The sequence below is a fragment of the Ovis canadensis genome, chromosome 14 (genome assembly GCF_042477335.2).
Source record: "Ovis canadensis isolate MfBH-ARS-UI-01 breed Bighorn chromosome 14, ARS-UI_OviCan_v2, whole genome shotgun sequence".
In the NCBI taxonomy this organism is placed as follows: Eukaryota; Metazoa; Chordata; class Mammalia; order Artiodactyla; family Bovidae; genus Ovis; species Ovis canadensis.
The window spans coordinates 63,927,575-63,951,199 of NC_091258.1; the positions used below are offsets into that span (position 1 = coordinate 63,927,575).

At 54.7% G+C, this 23,625-nt stretch overlaps 2 protein-coding genes across 2 annotated transcripts; one reads left to right on the plus strand and one right to left on the minus strand.

The window, feature by feature from the left end:
* Positions 1 to 995: 995 nt before the first annotated feature.
* On the minus strand, positions 996 to 6,029 carry ZNF526 (zinc finger protein 526). Its single transcript, XM_069550867.1, has 3 exons — positions 5,929 to 6,029; positions 3,759 to 3,859; positions 996 to 3,668 (listed from the first exon to the last, which is right to left on the minus strand). The coding sequence occupies exon 3, from the start codon at positions 3,649 to 3,651 to the stop codon at positions 1,618 to 1,620; it is 2,034 nt and encodes a 677-aa protein (XP_069406968.1). The 5' UTR covers positions 3,652 to 3,668; positions 3,759 to 3,859; positions 5,929 to 6,029; the 3' UTR covers positions 996 to 1,617.
* A 1,782-nt stretch (positions 6,030 to 7,811) lies between these two features.
* On the plus strand, positions 7,812 to 23,348 carry DEDD2 (death effector domain containing 2). Its single transcript, XM_069550932.1, has 5 exons — positions 7,812 to 7,980; positions 8,590 to 8,956; positions 10,801 to 10,920; positions 14,238 to 14,378; positions 22,147 to 23,348. Exons 2-5 carry the CDS (start codon positions 8,629 to 8,631, stop codon positions 22,536 to 22,538), a joined length of 981 nt encoding a protein of 326 aa, XP_069407033.1. The 5' UTR covers positions 7,812 to 7,980; positions 8,590 to 8,628; the 3' UTR covers positions 22,539 to 23,348.
* Positions 23,349 to 23,625: the final 277 nt, after the last annotated feature.

Below are 23,625 nucleotides of genomic sequence, written 5' to 3' on the forward strand. Positions count from 1 at the left end.
CATCTTCAGCTTCCTCCTTGCCCCACCCTGATGGATGCCAAAGAGCCCCCCTAACCCCACAGAGAACCCTTACTCCATCCCATCCCCTGCACTTCCCTAACTTCTGAGGCTGGCTTTCAAGGCCTTCCCAGGTCTAGACTTCCCCCAACCCCCTACCTCATCACCCCTTCCTTTGGGCAGCCTCCCTTCCAGACACCTCAGCCACAGCCTGTCCTGCCGTACATGTCCGAGCACCTTGGTTTAGAGGCCCGAGAGGAGCCTGCCCCATGGGCCTGCCACAAGTGATCTGCTTTCATCTGGAGAGCAAAGGACTGTCAGCCCGACATAACCTCCGAAAACGGGGATTCCTTCCTGCTCCTGAGACCTTTTTCTCTTTCCTGGCCCCTTAAGCCCAGTTCCTTTCCCTGCAGTCACACTGACTCCTCTGAGCCGCTGCCTCCTGTGCTGGTTTCAGGTCACACTCAGCACCACTGGTTACAGATGCGGGCTGAAAGCACCACCTGGACTCAAATGCCGGCTGACGCCTCTGCCCAGCTGAGACCTTGGATGAATCTGTCCCTGTTTTCTTGGGATAATACTGAGATGGCCTCACAGGCCTGCTGGGATCACATACACGCACAGTGCTAACTGCAGCGCCTGCCACGGCTGCAGCCGAATGTCTGCTGTCACTGTTGTAACTGGACAACCTCTGAGTGCACCGAGAACACAACGCCTTGGGGTGGTGTCTGCCTGTAGTATTGCCTTCCTCTTCTACAAGGAGATGTTTGCCTTTTCAAGGACTACCTTCTCTAGAAGCCTCTGACCCCTGACCTACCACGGAGTTTGTTTCCTGCTGCGGGCTCCTACTGCCCCTACACCTCCCCACTGCCGCCCTGAGGACCCTGGGGCTGACGTGTGCCTGCCCCGCTTCAGGCACCAGACACCTGACTCATCTTTGGGCCCAGCACACACAGGGTGGCCTTAGGATACCCAGGCTCAATAAATCAACAAGACACTCAGGGAACAAGGCCATCTGTACTTGGGTTCCTCCAACCCCTCTGCGTGGCTCTTGGGGCGTAGCCCCTGTCTTGACTCATGCCTGGGTCTCCAGTATCACCCATCTGCAGCTGAATACCCATCTTTCAGCTGGAAGTGAGATGAAAGAAGCCCAGAGAAGTCAGGTGCCTTCTTCCATCAGGCAGAGCCAAATGCAGGGAGCCCAGAATCCAGGGAAGGCACGGGTAGGGGCAGGCGGTGGAGAACAAGCAGAGGACCTGAAGAGGTATGTGACACTGCCCAGGAGAGACCTGGCACATGGTCGGGGCTCAGGAAAGGTTACCTGACGTTGCTAGGCACCAGGGTGATGCGGAGCAAAGAGTCTTGGAGAACCCCACTTTGCAACACAGTGGGGTGACTTGGGACACGTTGTATGGTGTCTCAGAGCTTCAGTGTCCCCCCAGGCAGAGAAAGGTGACACCTGGTGGGGCTGTTCTGAGGAGTCAGTAGGGAAGAGGCCAGGGTGGATGCTGGCACTCCGTGGGCACCAAAGTGGCTTGTCAGGGGGTGGTCCCCTTCTCCCCAGAGGTGCCTGCACTTGTTTTGCAACCAAATTTTTTTTATTGTTGCTCTTTAACTGTGTCACATGAAGGCTGTGTCCAACTGCAACAGCCCGCTAGCTTCAGAGGCCCCCAGGGCCGCCTGGCACAGCTGCAGTGTGTCTGCAAGGGCCAGCGGCTGGGACGTCTCAATGATGGCAATGGTCTCCCCAAGCTCGGTGCACATGATCGTCTGCTGAGGCTCGGAGGGTGGGGGCGGGGCAGGAGGGGGCGACCGAGGAGGCTGCAGCGTCAGGGTCCGTGCCTGGGCGTGGACCCGCTGATGCAGTCGCAGGCCCGCCATGGCCCGGAACCAGCGGCCACAGGTCCCGCAATAGTAGGGGCTCTTGTTGTAGAGTCCAGTGATGGGAAGGCGAGGTGCGCGGGCAAACGCCACTGGCCGCAGGTGCAGTCTCCGGTGCTGCTGCAGGTTAGAGCTCTGTGTGAAGCGCTTGCCACAGTCCAGGCACTGGTAGGGACGCACACCTGTATGGGTCAGCTGGTGGCGGCTGAGGTTGGCCAGAGAAGCGAAAGTCTTGCCACAGGCGTGGCACTGGAAGGGCCTCTCGCCCGTGTGCGTCCGGAGATGGTTGCGCACGTGGACCAGCTTCTTGAAGCCCTTGCCACAGACGCCACAACGGTGCCGTCGCTCAGGGGGCCCATGGACGGCGCGCCGGTGCCGGGAGAGCCGGGAGGCCGAGGCAAAGGACTTGGGGCACTGCGGGCAGGGCAGCTGGGCAGGCGGGGTGGGAGGGGTTGGGGGGGGAGGTGTGGGCTCAGCTGGAGCCAGGGAGGCCGCCGCAGATGCTACCGTGGGTGGTGCTGCTGATGGGGGTGCCCCACTCTTGCCTGCATGAGTGCGCCGGTGGTAGAGAAACTTGGTCATGTTGCTGAATGTTTTGCCACAGCGGCAGCGATGCAGTGGGTTGGCAGTATGGGCCCGCCGATGGGCCACCAAAGTGAGCTCCGTGCCGAAGCCACGGCCGCAGTCCACGCAGAGGTAGCGGGCTTCGCCACGGTGCAGCCGCAGGTGCTGCTCTAGGGAAGCTGCTTTCTTGAAGACCTTGGAGCAGGTCGTACACTCGTGGGTGCCACCCACATGCGCCCGCCCATGAGCCAGAAGCCGGTTTGCAGAGCTGAAGCTGCGCTGGCACTGGCTGCAGTAGAAGGGGTGAGCTGCTGAGGACGGGCCGTGGGATGCCCGCCGGTGTCGCCGGCGCGTCCCTGCTGAGGTACAGTGTGGGGGACCATCCCCACTGCCCTGGGCCTGGCCAGCTGCAGACTTGTCACCTCCCTTTGTATCGTCACCAACCTCGGCTGCTGCCTCTTCCTCTTCCTCTGTATCTTCATTGTCATCTTCATCATCTTCCTCCTCCTCCTCTAGCCCATTGTGCTCTTCTTTCTCTAGGGAGTCAAAGTGGGTGCCTTGATGCTCCAAGAACTCCTCGGGGGTGGTACAGAGGGTAGAACACTCGGGGCACTCGTAGGGCTCCATCTTGACTTCGGGTGGAGCCGGGGGTGGAGGTGGTGGTGTGACGGGAGGCAGAGGCGGCGGCACTGGAGGTTTAGCTGCTACAGTAGAAAGGTGCTGGGCCTTGCGGTGAGCCACCCACAGCTCAGGTGAGGGAAACAGCTCCTGGCAGTCTCCACACTGGTACTGGATCTGGCTTGCAGACTCCCGCAGGTGGGCGTCTTGGTGAGCAAGGAGCTCCCTGGGGGAGAGGATGAGCTGGCTGCACTCACCGCACTGGAAAGGCCCTTCCTCAGTGCCTGGCACCAGCTCCGGCTCCAGGCCAGTGTCCTGGGTGGTCAGTGTCTCCTCCTCTGTGACAGTGGGCACATGCTGCTCCTGGTGTGAGAGGACTTCTTCTAGCGTGTTGTAGAGGTTGCCACATTCAGAGCACATGAACTGGAAGAAGAGGGAGGAGGCAACGGCCTCCCCAGGTGTCATCTCAGTCAGCTCCGTTGACATCTCCATCTTCTCTCCTAATATCGGTGCTGACATCTCCATTACCCTTGGCGACATTGGTGTCGGCATCTCAGCTACCTCAGCCACTTCAGCCACCACCTCTGCCATTGTGTGGAAGGTGGTGCCTGGAGAAAGGAGGGGGGCCTAATGAGACACCAGGAACTCAAGGGGAGGGGGAATGTCTCAGGAGTTCCCTTGCCCACGTCATCACTCACCAGTCTCTACCAATCAGCAAGTCTGGATCCAGTGTTTATACCTCAGTCTTCAGTGAGCCCATGACTCGGTAGCTGAACTGCACCCCATGGCGCCCAGGTATCTGCAAGAGGGAGACAGCCCTCCTCAGTCCGGCCTCTGATGCCACGCTCCTTACCCAGAGGGCTAGTCACACCCTTTCCAAGAACATAATGTATCTTTGGGGGACTCCTGGCTTTTGCCTGTGCATTTCCTCTCTGTGCAGCATCTTTCCTCCATCTATGTGTACACACAGAGATGCAGCAAAGTTTAGGAGCACAGGCTCTGGAACCACACTGCCCTTGGCTTGAATCTGAGCTCCACCACTTACTTTGTCTCTCTGAGACTGTCTTCTCACCTGTGAAATGGGCTAAAAGTAGTAATGACCACAAAGTCCCTGGTACTTGATCAAGGTTAGATAGAATCATTACTTGTAATTCTCCAGAAATGCTTTTCTATCCTAAGTCTTTGATGCTGCTATTCTTTCTGGCAAGAAAGTTTTCTCTTCTTGTCTAACAAACTCCCACCCAGCATTTCCTTTTGTGAAGTCTTCTAAAATAACATATCTATATCCACAGGGTGGTGGCCACTCCCTCCTCCTTGGGGTTTTGTTTTTTTTGGCTGCATCTCTCAGCATGTGGGATCTGCCCTGACCAGGGGTTGAACCTGTGCCCCTTGCACTTATAACCACTGGACCACCAGGGAAGTCCCTGCTTGGGGTTCTTATAGTATTCTGTGCCACCTCCATCATAGCAAATATCATGAACTTGAGATAAACTCATCAGACTGAGAAGGCTGGCAAGGTAGATGTGATTCATTGTAGGGGCTGCTGTCATCAACAAAACCACTGATCAAGTGCAGGGATTTTAACTTTCGAACTTCCCTCTATGTGCCCCCTATCTCCCTCTATTGGTGTGGCCTCATCCCAACCCAGGCCCCTTCACAAAATGGGGGTTCAGAGTCCTTCAGACTGCCCCCATGCACGCCTCAGTAGTAATTTTCCAAATATAATCCCCACCATCTCCATTTCTTCTTCAACTCAACTGTTAGTGTCAGAGTTCAGCTTACAGCTCTGCACACAAAAGTTTCTGCACCTTTCAGCATGTGGGATCTGCCCCTGACCAGGGGTCGAACCAGTGCCCCCTGCACTAGAAGCACGGAGTTATAACCTGTATGGCCAGGGAAGTCCCTCCTTGGGGGTTTTTATGGTCTCCTGTGCCACCTCCATCATCACAGATATCATAAACTTGGGACAGAGTTAAAACTGTTAAGCTCCCAGAGGTCTCATCACAATAGGCACTGAGTATATTTGCTGAATGAATAATGCTCCTTTCAGGAAGTGAGGCCCTGAGAGTTTAAGGGTCTCTATGCACATTCCACTTTTCCCACCAGACCAGCCCTCCTAATAAACTGTGAATTTCCACAATAACAAGGCCCAGCACTGGGCCTTGCTATCAGCTGGTGTCCAATAAAAAAATTCTCCTTGCATAAATGATTCATTAAAAGCCCAAGAGATAACTTTTTGACTCCTTCCCTAATTTTTGAGTTGCCCGGGGCCCTGGCACACAAAAGACATTCAACAACGGATCTTCCAGGAAACCAGGGGCCTGAGAGTTCAACTTTTCATTGTTTACAGCTCTGCTGCCAAAAGAGAATTCCCCTTTAGCGAGGCCCAGCGCCTGGTGCAAGGCTTTCACACAGGAGGCACCCAGTAAATGTGTAGAACATGGCCTAAAAGACCTGAAGTGTGGACTTTCCTAGTCAATATTTCCCATTTCCCAATCCTGGATTGTGAACTACTGAGGAGAAAAATGGGTTTATTTAGGAGATCAACAAAAGTCCTTCAGGAGAGAGCCCACCAGGGGCTTAGAAGTTCAACTTTTCTAAGACACAACCCTTTTCTCTGACCAAACTTATCAACGCCGCAGCCTGAGAGAGCCCTGCAGTGGGGGGCCTGCACGCCACAGGCGCTCAGTCAATGCTACAGGGCACCGAGGAAGGAGCGCTCTTTCCACTCCGCGCCGCTCCCGCCCTAGCGCAGGCCCCAAAGCTCCTCGACCCTCGGTGTCCCCTTCGTTCTCCCTCCGCCCTCTCCGTATGCCCAGCGTTCTCTTCCCCGGCCCGCCCCGGGGCGCCCTCACCCGTCTCTCTCACCTCCTGCAGCCCCCGCCGCTCTTGACACAGACCCTCAGTTCTAGGCGTGCGGGACCCCTCACTATTCACACCTCCCATTGGGCGGCTCCCTTACCCCTGACAGCCAATCAGAGCCGAAAGCGGAGGGCACGCGCCCTTGCGCCTGCGCGCGGTCGCTCGGGCGGGGCTCGGCGAGTTTCTCCACGCACGCAACTGCGCCCTCTGGGCGGGGCTCCGGGCTCGGAGAAGCGCCTGCGCAGTTCTCCTGGGTAGCTCTACCGCCAAGTCTGAAAGTTGAATGGAAAGAAGTGGGCATCACTGGAAAGCAAGGGACCATGGAGTGGACTGGGTGGCAACAGACCTTAACAGAAGTGTAATTTTATAGCTGAAGAGACCGAGCATCTGAGAGCACAACTTTGGAGTCAGACACACTTGGAGTATTTCCCTTCTGTGGGCCTCACTTTTACTCCTGAATAAAATGGGCTTGAATCACATCTACCTCAAAGGCTGTTGAGGGGGTTGGATGAAATCAATCAGGTAGAAGCACTCAACACAGGGCCTGATACAACGCGGATGCTCACTATAACCCATCTAACCTGGACATAGTCCTCCCCTGTTTGTAAAATTGCTTTTCCTTCCCTCCCACTCTTCAGTCAATTTAATGATATTCACTTATTGGACGCCTACTGTGTGTCTGGCCCAGGACTGGGTTTCAAGAGGTGACAATTGCCATAAAAGAGGGGATTCCCTGGTGACTCAGAGGGTAAAGAGTCTGCCTGCAATGTGGGAGACCTGAGTTAGATCCCTGGGGTGGGAAGATCCCCTGGAGAAGAACATGGCAACCCCCTCCCCCCCCAAAAATAAATGAAAAAAAGAAAGAAAATGGCAACCCACTCCAGTGTTCTTGCCTGGAAAATCCCACTGACGGAGAAGCCTGGCGGGTTACAGTCCATAGGGTGGCAAAGAGCCATAAGAGAGAGGGGAAGGAACTCTTCCGAAGTTACTGCTATAGCCAGTGTGAGGCAGGACCCAGGAGTCCCAAGGGGATGGGAACCGGTCCCAGAATCTGTCCCGAGACACTTGAGGGCCCTCACCTTGAGTCACCCAAGTGGGGAGCGAGCAGGATGGCCACAATGTCCAGGGCTCTGCCGCAGGGTTGGGGTGGTGGTGGTAGTGCTTAGACATGCAGCCTTGACACCAACTCTCTTGATAGAGACCTGCTTTTGCCAGAGTGAAATTGGTAGGTGCAGATTAGAGAGGGGTATTGAGAGTTTCCTGTGACCTTGGAGGTCAGAGATTTTAAAGGATTTTGGGGGCAGGGCGTTAGAGTTCCTGGATGGGATTCTGACTGTAACGGGCGAGTCATGACGGACACCATCCGGAAGTGCACAATCAAGATGTAGGGGCCTATTGCAATCAAGAAGGAGGTACTGGCTCCTAAAATGAGACGGAGAGTCCTAGCCTTGATTGAGAGGAATTTATAGATGGGGAATGTCTCTTCGATGAGGTGGGATTCCAGTCAGGACCACGAGATGGCACAGATGGGGTATAGGTTGCCAGTAGAATTAAGGGGTAGTCTAATGGAGGGAAGTCCAAGTCCTGATCATAAGGGGTCTTGGCACTACCCAGAGCCAGGACGGTTGTGATTATGGTCCTTTGCCACCGACAGGTGAAAGCAGTGGTAACGTGGGCTTCTAGGTTGTGATTAGGAGGGGGTTGTAGTCCATGACATGAGTAGTTTCAGCAGGTCGTGATGTGGGGCAACAAGGACACTATAGCTAGATTCGACCCTGCAAAAGGGTACCACCAGCTCCAGCCCAGATGCGGCGCCACTTTCGCTCTGCGCAGGCGCAGCACAGGCCTGCCAAACACTACGGTTGGGGGCGGGCCCAGGGGAGGGGCCTGGAAGCTCACTCTGCGCTTGCGCGTAAGGGGCGTGGCGGTCGCACCTGCGCGAGTTGGGCGAAGGAGGAGGGGCGAGGTGACGCAGGCGTAATAATAGAGAAGGTGCCAGAAAGATCCTAAACAAGTGGCTGCGGCCGTCGCCTGGGAGTCGTGGGACGCCGGGATTCGGTAAGTCCATAGAGAGGGCCTACAAGCGACCAGTGGCGGGTAGACGGGACCACCTGGGTGCTGGGGAGAGGGAGGTACCGCCCTTCCAGGGCAAGGGGGTCGGATTCGGACAGCGCCACCTGTGTGGGGCGAAGGGCGGCTTTGGTCGGTCTCACTGTAGGGGACAGAGGGTCACTTTCGGGCGGTACCACTTATGTTGACCTGTATGGCCGATCGGACAGTACCTCTGGACGGAGCCAAGGAACATGTCCAGACAGTATTGCTCACAAAGGGCTATTGGCGGGGTGCCCCGAGTTGGGCCCCCAGGCTTGTTCGGACCGAGTCACTTGCTCGGTTGGGAGGCTTGTTCGGAACATACCACCTAGGCAGGGGCCCTCGGGTCTGGCCAGTCCGAGTGGTAGGAGGATGAGCGGGGTCTGGCGTCTGGACCTGTTACTAGGGGACCTCGGGCGATACCATTCTCCTGTGGCAGAGGGGGGAGGCTCCAAGGTCTGGGACTGAGGGTGGCCCTGCCTGGCAGGACGCGGCTGGGGACACGCACTGGCGGGGGTTGAGGTCTGGGTCCCCGCGTCGCTGACCGCTGCCTCCTGCTCGCTGTGTGGGTTCTAGGCCCTGGTTCTGAGCTTGTTCTGCCCCGCTCCCCCGGGTATGGCGCTGACCGGGTCGACCCCGGCCCCGAGCTGGGAGGAGGATGAGTGTCTGGACTACTACGGGATGCTATCGCTTCACCGTATGTTCGAGGTGGTGGGCGGGCAGCTGACCGAGTGCGAGCTGGAGCTGCTAGCCTTCCTGCTGGACGAGGTCCCGGGTGCCCCCGGCGGCCTGGCCCGCGCCCGCAGTGGCCTGGAGCTGCTGCTGGAGCTGGAGCGCCGCGGGCAGTGCGACGAGAGCAACCTGAGGCTGCTGGGGCAACTCCTGCGCCTACTGTCCCGCCACGACTTGCTGCCGCACCTGGCGCGCAAGCGGCGTCGGCCAGGTATGGTGGAATGGGCGGGCGACCGACTTCCACTGGGGAGAGGGCCTTGCTTTCGCTGGGCCTCCTCGGTGCCTGATATGAAGAGAGCCATATCAGACAGTATGTGTCTCATCGCACTCTTTCCTCCTCCCAGGGTATCAATGAGAAACACAAGAGGGAGGAGGCATGGCTTTGGGAGGGGTGAGCTTGTGAAATTTGGCCACGTCAGTAGTGATGTTTGTGGCCACTGTTTACGGAGGGCTTACTTCATGCCGGGCATAGCAGTAAGTCCTCCTTCATGTGCACTATCACCTTATGACCGCCGCCCCCCCCCCCCGCCCCCCGCCCCCCGCCTCCCCGCCACCAGTAATCCTAAGTGGAAGTCCTGTCACTGTCCCCACTGTACAGGGAAAGCACAGTAGGTTCAGAGAAGTTACGCAGCTTGCCCACATACAACAGTAGGATCCTGTGTGTCCCTGGGAAATAGGGAACAGGAGGTACAGCTTGATGAGACTGACAAAGTGTTTGTTCCCTGAGGTTTTCATTTAGTGGGGGTATCAGACTATAGAGGGCTTCCCTAGTGGTTCAGTGGTAAAGAATCCGCCTGCCAATGCAGGAGACACTGGTTTGATCCCTGGGTCAGGAATATCCCCTGAAGAAGGAAATGGCAACCCACTCCAGTATTCTTGCCTGGGGAATCCCATGGAGAGAGAAGCCTGCAGGGCCACAGTCCATGGGGTCACACGAGAGTTGGAGGTGAGCAGCGATTAAACGATATCAGACTATGAGACAGATGAATGACTTGTTATCACTGTTGTTATAGTATGTGAAGATGACTTTATTTAAATGATTCGCTTTTAGATGTGGCTATGGAAAGACTGAAACAGAATAGTGGAGCTGAGAGAGTATGAAGTGTGGAGTGTTTGAGAGTGAAAGGCTGCCCCCTGAAGTTTTTATAACCAGTTAAGTCCTTTCCTTCTCAGAAAACATTTGAACTGAGGCTGCTGTACTGCCCGAGTGTCTAGATCTCAAGAGGGAAACATTCTAGGGAAAGACAGACTGTTTAATCCTGAGGTAGGACTGAGTTTGGCACTGTCCAAGGCCAGTGTGGCAGGAGCAGAGATGGAAGTAAGGGCAGAGAGTAGTTGAGAAGCTGTGTCACACAGGAGCTTGCAGATAACACAACTAGAATTCAAATCCTGCTAGTTTGTCTCCAGAGTTAATGCCCTTAACCCTTGTAAGGGAAGGACTCCTAGAACAGTCCCGAGCAGGTGAGGAGCCCCTTGTGTGCTGAGGCTGTGAGCTGTTGAGCCCTTGGCTGGGTTACTGGAGGTGCTGTGGCTAGTTTGGGGAGGGCGTTTGTGAGCTTCCCTGTCCAGGGTAAGCCCATGGGGTTTGGATAACCAGGAGAAGGGTAACCTTAAGGCCTAACTGACAGCATTTTGGGAAAAATGTGTCTGGAGGTCAGGCTCTGGAAGAGAAGATTTGGGGAGCTTGCAGGGGCCTGCCTACTCCTTAGGGCCTCAGGGAGACCCAGGGGTGGTTGGGGGTGGGGAGCACGTAGGCAGCATTGCCTGAATCTTGACCATAACTCAGCTTACAGAATAGCTCTGACAGTTGGTGCTGCTGTAGACGTGGATTGGGTGGCCCCAGGAGGTGATGAGTGTCTATCCTGGGAGGCTGGAGCAGTTACTGGGTTGGAGGTGTTTGAGGAGGAGTGGCTGTCTGGGCTTTGACCTCTGGGGAACTCAGGTACCCTGTGGGGCAGGCTTTCATCTTTGCGGGGAGGGGTGAGGATTGGAGGCTGGGCCTGGGAGAAGCTGGAGGTTTCAAATACTTTTTTCAATCCCCTGCCCCATCCCCAGTGTCTCCAGAGCGGTATAGCTATGGTTTGTCCAACTCTTCAAGGAGGATGGAGGGCAGCTGCCGTCGCCGTCGCCAGTCAAGCAGTTCTTCGAATGCTGAGCAGGGTCAGTGGGAGACAGGTGAGTGTCCCTTCTGAAGCCTCATGAACCTGCCTCATCCTGACCCATCAAGAAAGGAGCCTGACGGGTGATTTTGTCTGTTTCTCTTTTAAGTGTATATATTTACTTTATTTTTGGCTGTGCTTGGTCTTCATTGCTGCGCTCGGGCCTTCTCTAGTTGTGGCAAGTGCGGACTGCTCTACTTGGGGTGTGCAGGCTTCTCATTGTGATGGCTTCTCTTGTTGCAGAGCATGGACTCTAGGACGCATGGGCTTCAGTAGTTGCGGCAGATGGTCTCAGTAGTTGCAGCTCGTGGGCTCTAGAGCACAGTCTCAGTTGTGGTGCATGGGCTTAGTTGCCTCAAGGCATGTGGGATCGTCCCAGATCCAGGATCAAAGCAGTGTCCCCTGCATTGTCAGGCGGATTCCTAGCCACTGGACCACCAGGGAAGTCCCAATTCTGTCTCATTTTTGTTTTGTGTTTGTGTGTGGGGTTGTGTGTTTATTGCTGCAAAAGCCTGGGTCCAGAAGTAACCTGTGCAGTTGTTTCTTGTGGTTTTATGTCATTTAAATGGCATCACATTGTAGGTGTTATCTGTCACATGGCTGTCTTTATTGGATGTGTTTCTGAGATTTATTCACATTGGGTTTCTAATTGGTCTTGTTATATTGCCATGGCAGTGAATTTATCTATTCTCCTCCCCTCTGCCAAGTTTTTAATCATTCAAATGTAATTTCAAATATACAGAGAAGTTGAAAGATTAGTACGGTAAACTTGTTCATATCTTTCACCTTGATTCAGTAATTTTAATGTTTTGCCAGTTTTGTTTTGTGTGTGGGTGTATAACTCTGGGTTTTTTTTTATTGAACTCTTTGAAAGTAAATTATAGGCATCAGGACACTTTACCCCTAAATTAGCAGGCATCTCGTGAGAATCAGGAGATTGTCTGATACCACTTCAAGACCACTATCATACCTGAGAAAGGGCATGAGCACTAATCCTCTGGTATCCTAATGACCCTGTTTCACATCTTCTCAATCCTGTCTGGACTTTAAGGATCCACTCATAGATGTGTTGTTGGGCACTCCGTTGTTAGTCTCCTTAATCTCTACTATAGAACCTCCCCACCCCCTGCCACCAGGTACCTTTTTCTTTATTTTCTCAAGACATTGATCAGGCCACTTGTTTTTTAGTGTCCTGATTATTTCTGGATGTGTCTGATGATTTCCTGACGGTATCTTTTAACTTATCCCTCTGTCCTCTGTATTTTGGGAATGGTGTTTAGCGAGTCAGTTAGATTCAGGTTATGTGGATTTGGCCAGGATGTTCCTTGGTTGATGCCATCAGCTTCACATTGGAGCACATGAGGAGGCCTGGTTTTCCTTTTGTGAGCGAGCAAGTTTGTTTACCTGGTTATCTAGTGTATTTGCCCTTAGTACAGAGGTATTTTTCCCTTCGTGGTTAGTAGCTAATCTGTGGGATGACATTTTCACTCATCCTGTTCCCCAGCAGCATCCCCAGTGGGTTTATCAGCCATTGGAAATCTTTGCCTGAACCAGTTGTTATACTGGTGTTCTCACAGTGATTTTCAGATTCTCTCCTGTGTCTGTTACCTGGCATTTTCTCAAAAGGAGTTTTACTTTTCTCTTTGCTTCTATCCATCCCTCCCTCTCTTTTTTAAGTGAGGAGTGTCACCGTGGACTCAGGTATTCTTATGTGTTTAATGTGTTAGAATCAGTTATTCTTCCTGATGTTCAAAGTGGCTAGCTCCTGTGTCTTTTTGATGTGTCTGCCTCGTTCTTTGAATGCTTCTTGGTTTGTAGGTAGGACTGCAGGATGTCCTGGGTTCCCTGTATTTTCCTTCCCCAGCCCTGGAATCAGCTGTTTCCAGAAGCCTGGTTTCTCTTAGAGGCAGTGGTATTTAGAGACCAAGATTCAGGGGCTGAGTAGGCGCATTGTATCTAGGCTGTTACAGTGAACCAAACTAGAAACTATGCCTTTAAATAAAAATTCATGTGAGTATTTTCAGTTCAAAATTAACATTACAAGAACCTTTTTTTTTGGTTTGTGTTCCTGACTGCACTGAGCTGGCTTGTGGGGACTTTAGTTCCCTGACTAGGAATTGAACCTGCATCATTGGGAGTGAAATCAGAGTCCTGACCACTGGACTGCCAGGGAAGTCCTTACAAGGACATTTTTATCTTACGCTGAAAATCTTGGTTCTTGGTAACATTAAGACATGGACTTAAATTTGCTTTATTTTACAATAATAATAAAACATTTTCAAATTTGGAAAGTGCTAACCATGTCTATTGAATGAAACATAAGATTTTTGTGTGTGATTTTTAATTGTTTTCAGAGTATATCCTACTAAGAGTGTATGGTCACAATATTCTTCCTAGTTACTTAAAATCCTTTTCTCCTGCTGTGTATTACTTATTCCATGTATGTTTAGATTCATTTGTTTCTGTTTAATTTTATGCTCTATTTTGCTGCCTTAAATTTTTTGAGTATGTCATAAAACAGTTACATGATTCCAAAGTCAAATCTAAAGTATGCAGAAAAGATGTTCTTAGAAGTATCATTTCTTTTGTTGTCTCTTTCCCTCCCGGACTTCCCTAGTGGTTTAGAGGGTAAAGCATCTGCCTGCAATGCAGGAGACTGGGGTTTGATCCCTGGATCAGGAAGATCCCCTGGAGAAGGAAATGGCAACCCATTCCAGTATTCTTGCCTAGAAAATCCCATGGACAGAGGAGCCTGATAGGCTACAGTCCATGGGGCCGCAAAGAGTCTGACGGAACTGAGCGACTTCACTTCACTTCACTTCCCTCCCAGTAGATAATCAATTTCATTTCCCTTATAGCTTTATGGTGTTCCATCTTGCAGAAATAGCAAAAAATGTATACATTCTTGTTTCCTCTCCTTTTTTATATAGAATGTAGCAAACTGTAGCTACTTGCTTTCTTTCACTCAGCAATCTATTTGGAAACTCCTGTGTGCACTTTTTGTCAGACATTTACCTTGTTTTCAGGTTTACATGGTTAGAAACCATAAACAAAGCTCCAGGCTCCCATAACTGTTGTCCTGCCTGTTTGCTGGTGTGAGTAGTCAGGGTTTCTCTAGGGTCACATCTGAGGGCGGAACTGCCGGGTGGGGTGTGCTCACCTGTCCTACCTGATGCTCATTTGTCTGTACTCTCTATCTTCTGGCCCAGGAAGCAGAGGGGCTCACCTAGGGTCTCCCAGCCCAGAATCCAGACTTGAGCGCTTCCTTGGGCTCCCATCTTGGTGTTCCACCTGTCATCTGGTCCTTAGCCTACCTCATCTTTGTCTCCTCAGGTTCTCCCCCAACTAAGCGGCAGCGACGGAGTCGGGGCCGTCCCAGTGGTGGTGCCAGACGGCGGCGGAGGGCGGGTACCACCACCCCCCAGCAGCAGCAGGAGCCAGCCCGGCCCACCTCAGAGGGCAAAGTGACCTGTGGTAGGTGTCTGTGTGTGCCTCAGGGAGCGCATGTACAGTGTAGAGCTGGAGGCGGGTGAAGCAGCCCCCTGTCTGACACCCAGGGGGCAGGCAGCGGCTTGGGCACCTGTTCAGCACAGCAGAATTCTTGCCCTTTCTGTAGCCATCTTGGTGGTCTACCTCCCACCCATAGTCCAAAGATTATGTTGTGTGCAGCCTTCTCCAGGAGGCCTTTCCTGATAATCCCTTACCTTCATTTTCATTTTTTATTGGAAGAGCCAGGCAGAGCCTGAGAGGTTGGGCCTGGCAGGCCTCAGGGCAGATGGGAGTTAGATTTTTTACTAGAGGTCAAGTCTTTCCAAGGGATTTTTTATTTTAGCGTGGCAGTGAGGTGAACTCTGGTTCCATCTAGAAAATCAGTCAGTAAATGAGTTAGAATGTGCAGTGTTAGAACAGTGCTGCACAGGTAGCCCATGCTTTCTCAGGTGCATGGGAAATAGAGGCAACAGAGTGGAAGCAGGGACCTGAGTGGAGGGGCTTCAAGACTAACATGGATTGGGCTGAGGTCTGGCCCAGGGGAGTGGCGTTGGAGAGGTGAGAAGGAGGTGAACCTACGGAAATAAACCATAGGGCTGACTGGACCTGCAGACTTGTTGGGTTGAGTGGGGTAGGGGACTCTGCTGTGCAGACTCATGAAGACCTTCCTGTGAGAAGTTCTCACTAGTCGCGAGGAGAGGACTCACTCTCTCACACTCCCACACGCTGCTCTGGTATCCCTTCCTCTGAGTGGGACAAGGCTCAGTCACAGAGGGTATCAGCTAGTGAGAGGCTCAGGCTGGACTGGATTGGGGTGGGATCACAGGCAGGAAGATTGAGGGGGAGTGGCGGCAGCTCTGCATTCCCCAGGAGACCTCAGCCTCCGGTGGGGGCGGGGGGCCTTCCTCCTCACCTGCAGAGCCTCCACCCCTCTGGAGCGCATACTCTGCCTCCTCCCGGTGCCCATTTCGGCCCCCCAGGCCCTGGGCACCAAAGCCACCCCATGGCCAAGGCTGCAGATACCTGTCCTGGGTGCCGTCAGGAGGAGCAGACCAGCAGAACCAGCCGTGACCCCAGACGGCCCCCACGTGAGGGGGTGGCTGCTTGGTTGTGACTCTTCCCTAGTCAGGTGGTAATTAGGGCCACCCCCTGGCTGGGGGGCCCGAGAGCCTCTGCCTCCCTGGAGCAGGCCAATCTGAGGCCAGGGAGGGGTCCTGCTGGTGGAGGCTTCAGCGTCTTGACTGAGGGTGGGGTGGTGGTTAACCTGGGTGTGACCGGTTCCTGATGTGGGAGATGAGTGAGCAGGTCTGACTGCTGACTCACCAGGCAGGGTGGGGCCGGCGTGAGGCTCTCCCCTGTAGGGCCCGGGTTTTCTCCCCTGAAAATGGAGATGGCTTAGTCTCGGGGTTGGAAGGAGGCCCCTCCAGACCTGAGGAAGGGGGCCCCGTCCTCACCTGTGCCACCCGTGGGGTTGGACCCCCCCAGTCAACTGCGCTCCGTTGAGGGATTGAACCAAAATGAACTCCTGAGGGCCCCAGAGTGTGAGGAATGGGCCCTGGGGGATCCTGGACTCAGTCACGGGACCTCTGAGTTTCCTCATCCCTCGTCCACTGTGCTCTGTGCTGAGTGTGCTGCTCCCGGACCTTGAGTCCTCAAGACGGCCCCTGAGGTAGATATCGTCCGCCCTGTGTGGAGCAGGCAGGCTGGGCGAAAGCCCAGGTTTGTTCATTTGGTTGTCACACGCGTTTATAGAGCGCTGACTGTGTGCTCACATCCCATAGACAGGAGGCCCTGCCCTCACACGGCTTGTATTCTGGTGGGAGGAAAAAGCTAAGAGAAGGAAGAGAGAGACTGACGATGTCAGCTGCGGAGAGAAACCAGCAGGGACAGGGCATATAGAATGATGGGAAATGCAGTTCTAGATGGATTTTCAGGGTAGGGTGGTCTGGGAATGCCTCTCAGAAGACAGGGAGAGAGGCAGGTGGGTGTGGATGGCTGAGGAAGGGTGTTTCCGGCTGAGGGGATAGCAGGAGCGGAGACCCGAGCGGGGACATGTCAGTGATGGAGCGGAAGCTGGCGAGCCTGGAGCAGGGGATGTGCGGGGGCAGTCAGAAGGCCAGGGGCCTGTCCTGCAGAGCCCTTGAGCCTCAGGCCAGGCCTTTGCGTCTTTTAAATGACAGGAAGCAGTTGGAGGGCTTGAATGACAAGCTGAGCTTTGCTTCCGTTTCCCCCCCGCCCCCAATCTGTTTGCTCCTCCCCCTATCTGTTTCTGGATAAGAAACAGAAGCAGACAGACTTGCATTAAGAACCTCCACCCTCGGCCGCCCAGCACCCAACCTCTGCCACTGTCGGGCCATGGTTTCATTAGCCACGTTGTTGTGAAGTCAGTTCCAGGTGTCCTGTTGTTTCATGGGTAGATTTTTCACTGTGTATCTCGAGAAGATAAGAATTGAGTTCCCTGGTGGTGCAGTGGTTAGGACTCAGACTTCGCGCTTTCGCTGCAGTGGCCCAGGTTCAATCCCTGGTCAGGAAACTAAGATCCTGCAACCTGCGCAGCTCAGCATCTTCCCCCTGCCTTCCCCTCGCCAAAAAAAAACTCACAAAGAAAAACCCAGTAATTTCTTACTCTCAAATGTCTTCTTGGTGCCTAAATGTCTAATTATTCTAAATATTGGTGCTCTTGAGTCTTTCCTAATATATCGGATCCACCCTCCCTGCGCCCACGCCCCCAGCCCCATCTTGTTTCTCCCCCACCCGCCTTGCATTGTATTTGTTGAAGATAGTTGTGTGGTTGTGTTTCCCAGAGACAAGATTTTGCCAGTTACATTCTGCGATAGGATTGACTGACCGTGTTCCTCTGTTGTCTGTTTTTCCTAAAAATTGATAGTTGGGTCTGGAGAGGCCTGATCAGATTTGGGTTTGATGTTTTTTTAAAAAAAATTTTGGCTGTGCTGTGCGGCTTGCAGGATCTTAGTTACCTGACCAGGGATCAAACCCCCACCCTCAGCAGGGAATGCGTGGAGTCCTAACCACTGGACTGCCAAGGAAGTCTCTTTTTTTCCCAAGCTCACTTCCTAAGTGCTGGTGTGCTCTTCTTTCCGGAAGCAGGCCGGAGGTTGTTACTGCCTCAGTGGCCGTGTGTCCCCGCTGTCCCTCCCTGTCCATTAGTTCAGGAAAGTTGAAGGACTTCTGCCTGTGCCTTGGGGAAGAACCTGGAGCCAAGGCAGGCCGGGCTGTTGTCCAGAGGAGGTGCTGGCATTGGGGGCAGAGTCTGTCCCTTAGCGCTGGCTGGCGGCTGCTGTCTGCTGGGTACCCATCCTGTTGGTCCCCAGACTTTCCTGTTACTAACTCCCGGAGGGGAGACCTGAGTGAGAGTTGTCCCTGGCCTCCAGCCATATGCAACACATGGTCCGGCATGCATGGTGGCTTACCTGCTCTCCTGTGGCCTGTGTCCCTCAAACCTTCCCTGATTCCCCACTGGAAAGCCCCTCCCATTCCCCTCTGGGGCCCATTTTGCCCCCAAAGAGAGACTGATGAGGTGTGGGGTAGGGAAGCCAAGGGGGCGCTGGTGCCCACTTGAGTGCAAGAGGCAGAAGCAGCTCTCCTCTCCAAGAAAACCTGGCCCTGCCCTCCACCCTGGCGGCAGGCAGCATTTCCTACCTGTGGAGAGGGACTGCAGGCAAAAGCTCGGTGTTCCTGGCCCGAGGAAAGTATTCAGCTACCTCTGGCTTTCCCCCAGTGCTCCCTGGCTCTGTTCCTGACCCCCTTGCTGCTTGCTGTCCTGAGGCCACTTCCTTCCTGCTGCTTGCAGGGGACTCATTACCTGCCAGGCACTGACCTCAGTCTGCCCTTTACCTGCATCCAGCCTTGTCATCCTCACAGTGGCCCCATGAGAACAGGTGCTGGGGTGAGGTGGTTTTATGGAGGAGGCCACTGAGGTGCAGAGACGTGCGGTCAGCTTGGAAGACCCGAGACTTTCCGCCTCCCCGGCCTGCCAGGGCGCAATCAGCCCGGCCCCTCCTGGTGTCCCCTTGTACCCTTTTCCAGTGTGATCCGCTCATGCTGCCCCCCAGCCTGTGGATGCCCCAAGTTCATGCTCTGCCTCTGGGCTTTCACAAACACTGATCTCTCTTCTGGGAAAGCCGCTGTTCTCTTTTCACTGCTTGCTTGCCTCGACCTCTTGTCCTCCTTCACGTTGCACTTCCAATAGCATTTCCTGGAGAGGTTGTCTCTGATCATTTTGATCTAAATTACAACTCGCACTCTATAATTTTCTCTCCTGACCCTTGGAATGTCTTTTAATTATAGACTTCTGTGTATGGTTGTGTGAGAGGCAGCACACAGTTTAGGGATAGTTGAGAGCTTGGGCTCTAGAGGCAAGCATCTAGGTTGGAATTCCAGCTCTGCCATTTCCTGCCTGTGTGGCCCAGGGCAGGTGACTCTCTGCCTTAGTTTGCTCATCTACAAAAAGGGGACAGCAGCACAGCCTCATAAGGTTGCAGGCATCATCAAAAGGGTCACCAGGTGTAAAGGAGTATTTGGTGCAGTAAGTACTGAATATCACATGTGTGCTGTGGCCTTCCCAGGTGGCGCAGTGGTAAAGAATCTACCAGGCAGTGCAGGAGATGCAAGAGATGCGGGTTCAGTCCCTGGGTTGGGAAGATCCCTTGGAGTAGAAATGGCAATCTGCTGCAGTATTCTTGTCTGGAAAATTTCATGGACTGAGGAGGCTGGCGGGCTACAGTCCATGGGGTCGTGAAGAGTCAGACATGACTGACCACAGGAGAGCACACAGGGTGTGACCCGCACAGAGTGCTCCTTGGTTGCGGCTCACAGGTCTTCCAGTCCTACTTGTGTCTCCCCAGCGCTCCTGGCACTTAGTAAATACCTGTCAAACAGAAGAATGAAAGGGATGTGCGGGTCCCCCCGGTCCAGTCCTCCTTCCTCCCTGATCGTGCCCGGTGGGCTCTGTGTGAATAGACAGGCTCTCCCACAGGTCTAGTAGCTGGCTGTGCTTAGGGGAAATGCCAGCTAGGGGGCGGCTGCAGGCCCCAGGCTGCAAGTGAGCCAGGCCTTGGTGGGTGATGGGCATTCTGGGCAGTAGAGATGGCCAGCTCATTCTGTGAGTAAGGCTTGTGCTGGGAGCACTGCCCTTGTGACTGGAGGGCAGCGTATGGAGGATGGAGCTGGGATTGCAGGAGGAGACGAGGGAGGACACTGGCTCGGGCCCAGGTGAGCGGGCGCAGGGCCTAGGCAGGGGCCATGGGGGTAGAGGGGAGTGTCGAAATCACAGTTCCTGTTTTTGGGGTGCCTTCTGTGCCTAGGCTCTGGGTCGAATGCTTCATGCGTTGCCTAATTTGATCCTCATGACCCCGTCGTGCAGCAGGGACCTCTTGTTTGTTTATGTTTTTCAGATGGGGAAGCTGAGGCTCAGAGAGGTGAGGTCACATGCCCAAGGCCCCACAGCTAGAGAGTGGCAGAGCCGGGACTCGCCTCAAGGTCTGTCATTCTCCGCCACCTGGCTCTGTGCCTCTGCTGCTGAGCACCCCCGTGTGGCCTTGGACAGGTGCTGCTCCCCCCGGTCCCCTGCTTCCCAGCTCATGCCTGTTGAGGGCCTGGTCAGACACTCAGAGGTGTCAAGGATGTGGGCCCAGAAGTCTTGTCTGATCCTAGGATGGAGGGAGCCAGGCCTGCATGTCGTGGGAAGTCCTGGGGGTCGAGGCTGAGCAGGTTTTCCTAGGCCTCGAGCAGAGAGGGTCAGCTTCCCCTTGAGGCAGAAAGAGGAAGCGTTTGGGGTTTGGGGTGGGAGGAGGAAGTGGGTGGTGCTGAGAAGTTGCCTGGGGAAGCGGGGACCTGCCTGCTGCTTTCTGCTCTGCAGCTGACACAGTCTCTGAAAGGTGAAAGGAGTCAGGGACCTGACACTCCCCTCCCAGAGCTTCATCGGCCTCGTCAGTCAAAAATGGTGAACGTGCCCCTGCATCTGAGCTGCTGGTGCCTGCCCTTCTGTAGCACCCGCTGGCGGACGGTCGTCTGAATAACCCTCTCCAGGAGGGACTGTCCCCTGGTTTAGGCAAGACCCTGGGCTCAAGAGAGGTGGTGACTTGTTTCAGGTCACATAGCTAGTGCCTGAAGGGTCTTGGGGTGGGATCAGCTCCACTGACCTGAAGCTGCTGTCTGGGGCATGGGAGGGTCACTGCCCTCTGATCCTCGCACTGTCACGCTACCATTCCCTGTCCGTGGGACCTTGGGCAGGTCACTTCTCTGTGCTTTCATTTGTTGTTCAGTCGCTAAGTCATGTCTGACTCTTTGCGACCCCATGAACTGCAGCAGGCCAGGCTTCCCTGTTCTTCACCATTTCCTGCAGTTTGCTCAAACTCATGTCCATGAAGTAAGTGATGGCATCCAACCATCTCATCCTCTGTTGTCCCCTTTTCCTCATCTGCCTTCATTTCCTTATCTGTAAATTGGGGGGATACTAGGGCCTGCCTCACAGGGTCGTTTGAGGATTAAATGAATTCATATGACTCTGCTGCTTGTCATTTCCAGCTTACACTTGATCCTCAGGGCAGCCTGTGTTGTGAGTGGGTATCAGTAGTCAGCAGTCAGATTCACAGGTGGGAGTTCAGTGATTCCACTGAACTGAGGGGAAGGGATATGCCTGAGGTCACATTTACAGAGATGGCCTTGGAAGTCCCACGTCCCACCCCCTGCCCAGAGCTGCCATGTCATTTGGGTGGATGTGGGCAGGGTTATAAGTGACAGACATACCTCAGACTGGCTTAAGCAGAAAGGAAATTGATCAGAGCTGAAAATCCAGGTGCTCCATGTACACATGATGAACTCAGGAGTCTTTTCCTGTCTGTCTCTGGCCTTGTATAGGTTTCCTTCTCCCCGCCCCTGGCAGAATGGCCCCCAGCAGGCCTGGGCTCAGAGCCCACCTTCTGGGCAGCCTTTGTGGAACGAGAGTGCCTGCTTCTGTAGAGCCAGCCCAATTTGGCCTTGAGTCTCCTGGGCCTGGTGCCTGCCTTGGTGGGTGGGGGCCTGAGGATATGGTTGGGAGAAGAGGGGGATGGCTGGTTACTTAAAAGCCAATCCATTTACTCATGCGTTGGTTCTTTCACAAATGTGTATTGAGTACCTACCATGTGCCACGAGGCTACCTATACAAGTGAACAAGAAACAAAAATCCCTTCAGGGAGCTCACAGTGGGGGCAGATAGGTGATTAGCTTGACAGTGAATGAAAGCTCGGGGTGGGTTAGAAGATGCTAAGTGCGGGGGGAGGAAATGGAGCAGAAATGGAATGGAGTCTGGGAAGTGCAGAGGCCCGGGGGCGGTGGTAGGTTGGATGGTCGGAATAGGATCATTGGGAAGGCGGCGCTTGAACCTGAAGGAGATGAGAGAATAAGTCCTGCAGACACTGAGGAGAGAACAGACAGTGGGGAGAGACCATCCCTAGCTGGAAGACGGGAGGGCCAGAGCCAGGCGGAACCTGCTGGGTGTTGGGGGGAGGAGCACGGAGGTGGCGTGGCTGGAGTGGGGCACGTGAGGGGAAGCACAGGGCCAGCAGGTCAGGAGGGAGCAGGTCAGACCGCAAGAGCAAGCCCAAGCGAGCGAGGGTGTCACCCACACTTGGGTGTGGTTACCAGGAGGAGGAAGGATGTAGGGCCGGGGCAGTGCAACTCACGCTGAGGCGCAGCGGGGAGGGGAGGGCGGGTGGCGGCCCCTCCCTGACCAGTCCCTCGTTCTCCGCAGACATCCGGCTCAGGGTGCGAGCAGAGTACTGTGAACACGGGCCAGCCTTGGAGCAGGGCGTGGCCTCGCGGCGGCCCCAGGCACTGGCTCGGCAGTTGGACGTGTTTGGGCAGGCCACCGCGGTGCTGCGCTCCCGGGACCTGGGCTCCGTGGTGTGCGACATCAAGTTCTCCGAGCTCTCCTACCTGGACGCCTTCTGGGGCGACTACCTGAGCGGTGCCCTGCTGCAGGCCCTGCGGGGCGTGTTCCTGACTGAGGCGCTACGCGAGGCGGTGGGCCGGGAGGCCGTCCGCCTGCTGGTCAGCGTGGACGAGGCCGACTACGAAGCTGGCCGGCGCCGCCTGCTGCTGATGGAGGAGGAGGGGGGACAGCGCTCGCCCGAGGCCTCCTGATCCTGAATGCGGCAGGACTGACCCCACCTCCTCACCTCTGGGCCACCTTCTCCCTGGGAGGATGTCGACCATCTCTGCCCCTAGAGGACTGTCACTCCAGCAGTGCCGCAGACTCTGACAGACACCAGGCCCCTCGCTAGACCCTCCCACAGGATGTGGGCTCTGAGGCCTAAACCACTTCCAGCTGAGTTTCCTTCCTGGTCTCCCCCCACCCCCTACCCCACCCTTAGGTGTGTTCCTTCAGCTTCAGCAGGCCAGGGGCTCAGGCATGCAGATCTGAAAGGAAGGGAGGCATAGCCCCTCTCACCAACGGCCCCTTGCACATTGTCTCCCACGCCTGGGCTGTGTGTGTGCACTCACATTACCCTCTCTGAAACCACCCCTGGGCGCCTGCCCTGGCCTGCTCCACTTACTTCTTTGGCCTTCAGGCTTCTCTCTCAGGATCTCTGATTATACGGTCCCTCAGCCCTGAGCTTCAGCCACACCAGTGGGCACTGGAGCTGGGGTGCACCAGGGGCCTGCTCACCTTGCCCACACATCTCTACAGCCAGCTGGGGCTCCACCCACGAACCTGGCCTCCACTCTCTCCTGCTCCTTGAAGTTGGACACAGACTTGCACACAGATCTGTGCCCAGGGTGTCACGTGTGTGTTGCAGCCACATCAGACCAAATGTGTTGTTTCCTAGGAGGCCAGGCCAAGGATCCAGCTTCCTTCTCAGAAAAGGGGGAGGCAAAGGCTTGGGGCTGTTGGCCAAGGCCTTGTACCAATGGCACCAATAAAACTGCCCTGGATGGGGCACAAGGTGGGCAGCAGGGCTGTACTCTTTCTTCATGGGCTGGAGGAAGGAGCTGGTGAGAACCAGGGCTGGCATCAGTCCCAGAGTTCCTGGCCTGGTGTCGGGCTGGAGGGTGGGCAGGATGCTGGACCATCATGTGCTGGCTGCTGCCCCAGTCTTGCCCTCCTCTTGGGTTCAGTTTCCTCATCTATCGAAGGAGGAGATACTGCCTTGGAATCACAAAGGCTCTCCCAGGCTTACTCACACATGCTTTGTTCTGGTATGTTCTGGGGAGTGCTGGCATTTTTAAC

Excerpts from the sequence above, each read along its gene's own strand:
- ZNF526 (XM_069550867.1), bottom strand. The coding sequence starts at position 3,651 with ATGGCAGAGGTGGTGGCTGAAGTGGCTGAGGTAGCTGAGATGCCGACA.
- DEDD2 (XM_069550932.1), top strand. The coding sequence starts at position 8,629 with ATGGCGCTGACCGGGTCGACCCCGGCCCCGAGCTGGGAGGAGGATGAG. Across the intron at positions 8,957-10,800 it reads GCGCAAGCGGCGTCGGCCAG|TGTCTCCAGAGCGGTATAGC; the intron begins GTATGGTGGAAT and ends CCCCATCCCCAG. Across the intron at positions 10,921-14,237 it reads GCAGGGTCAGTGGGAGACAG|GTTCTCCCCCAACTAAGCGG; the intron begins GTGAGTGTCCCT and ends TTGTCTCCTCAG.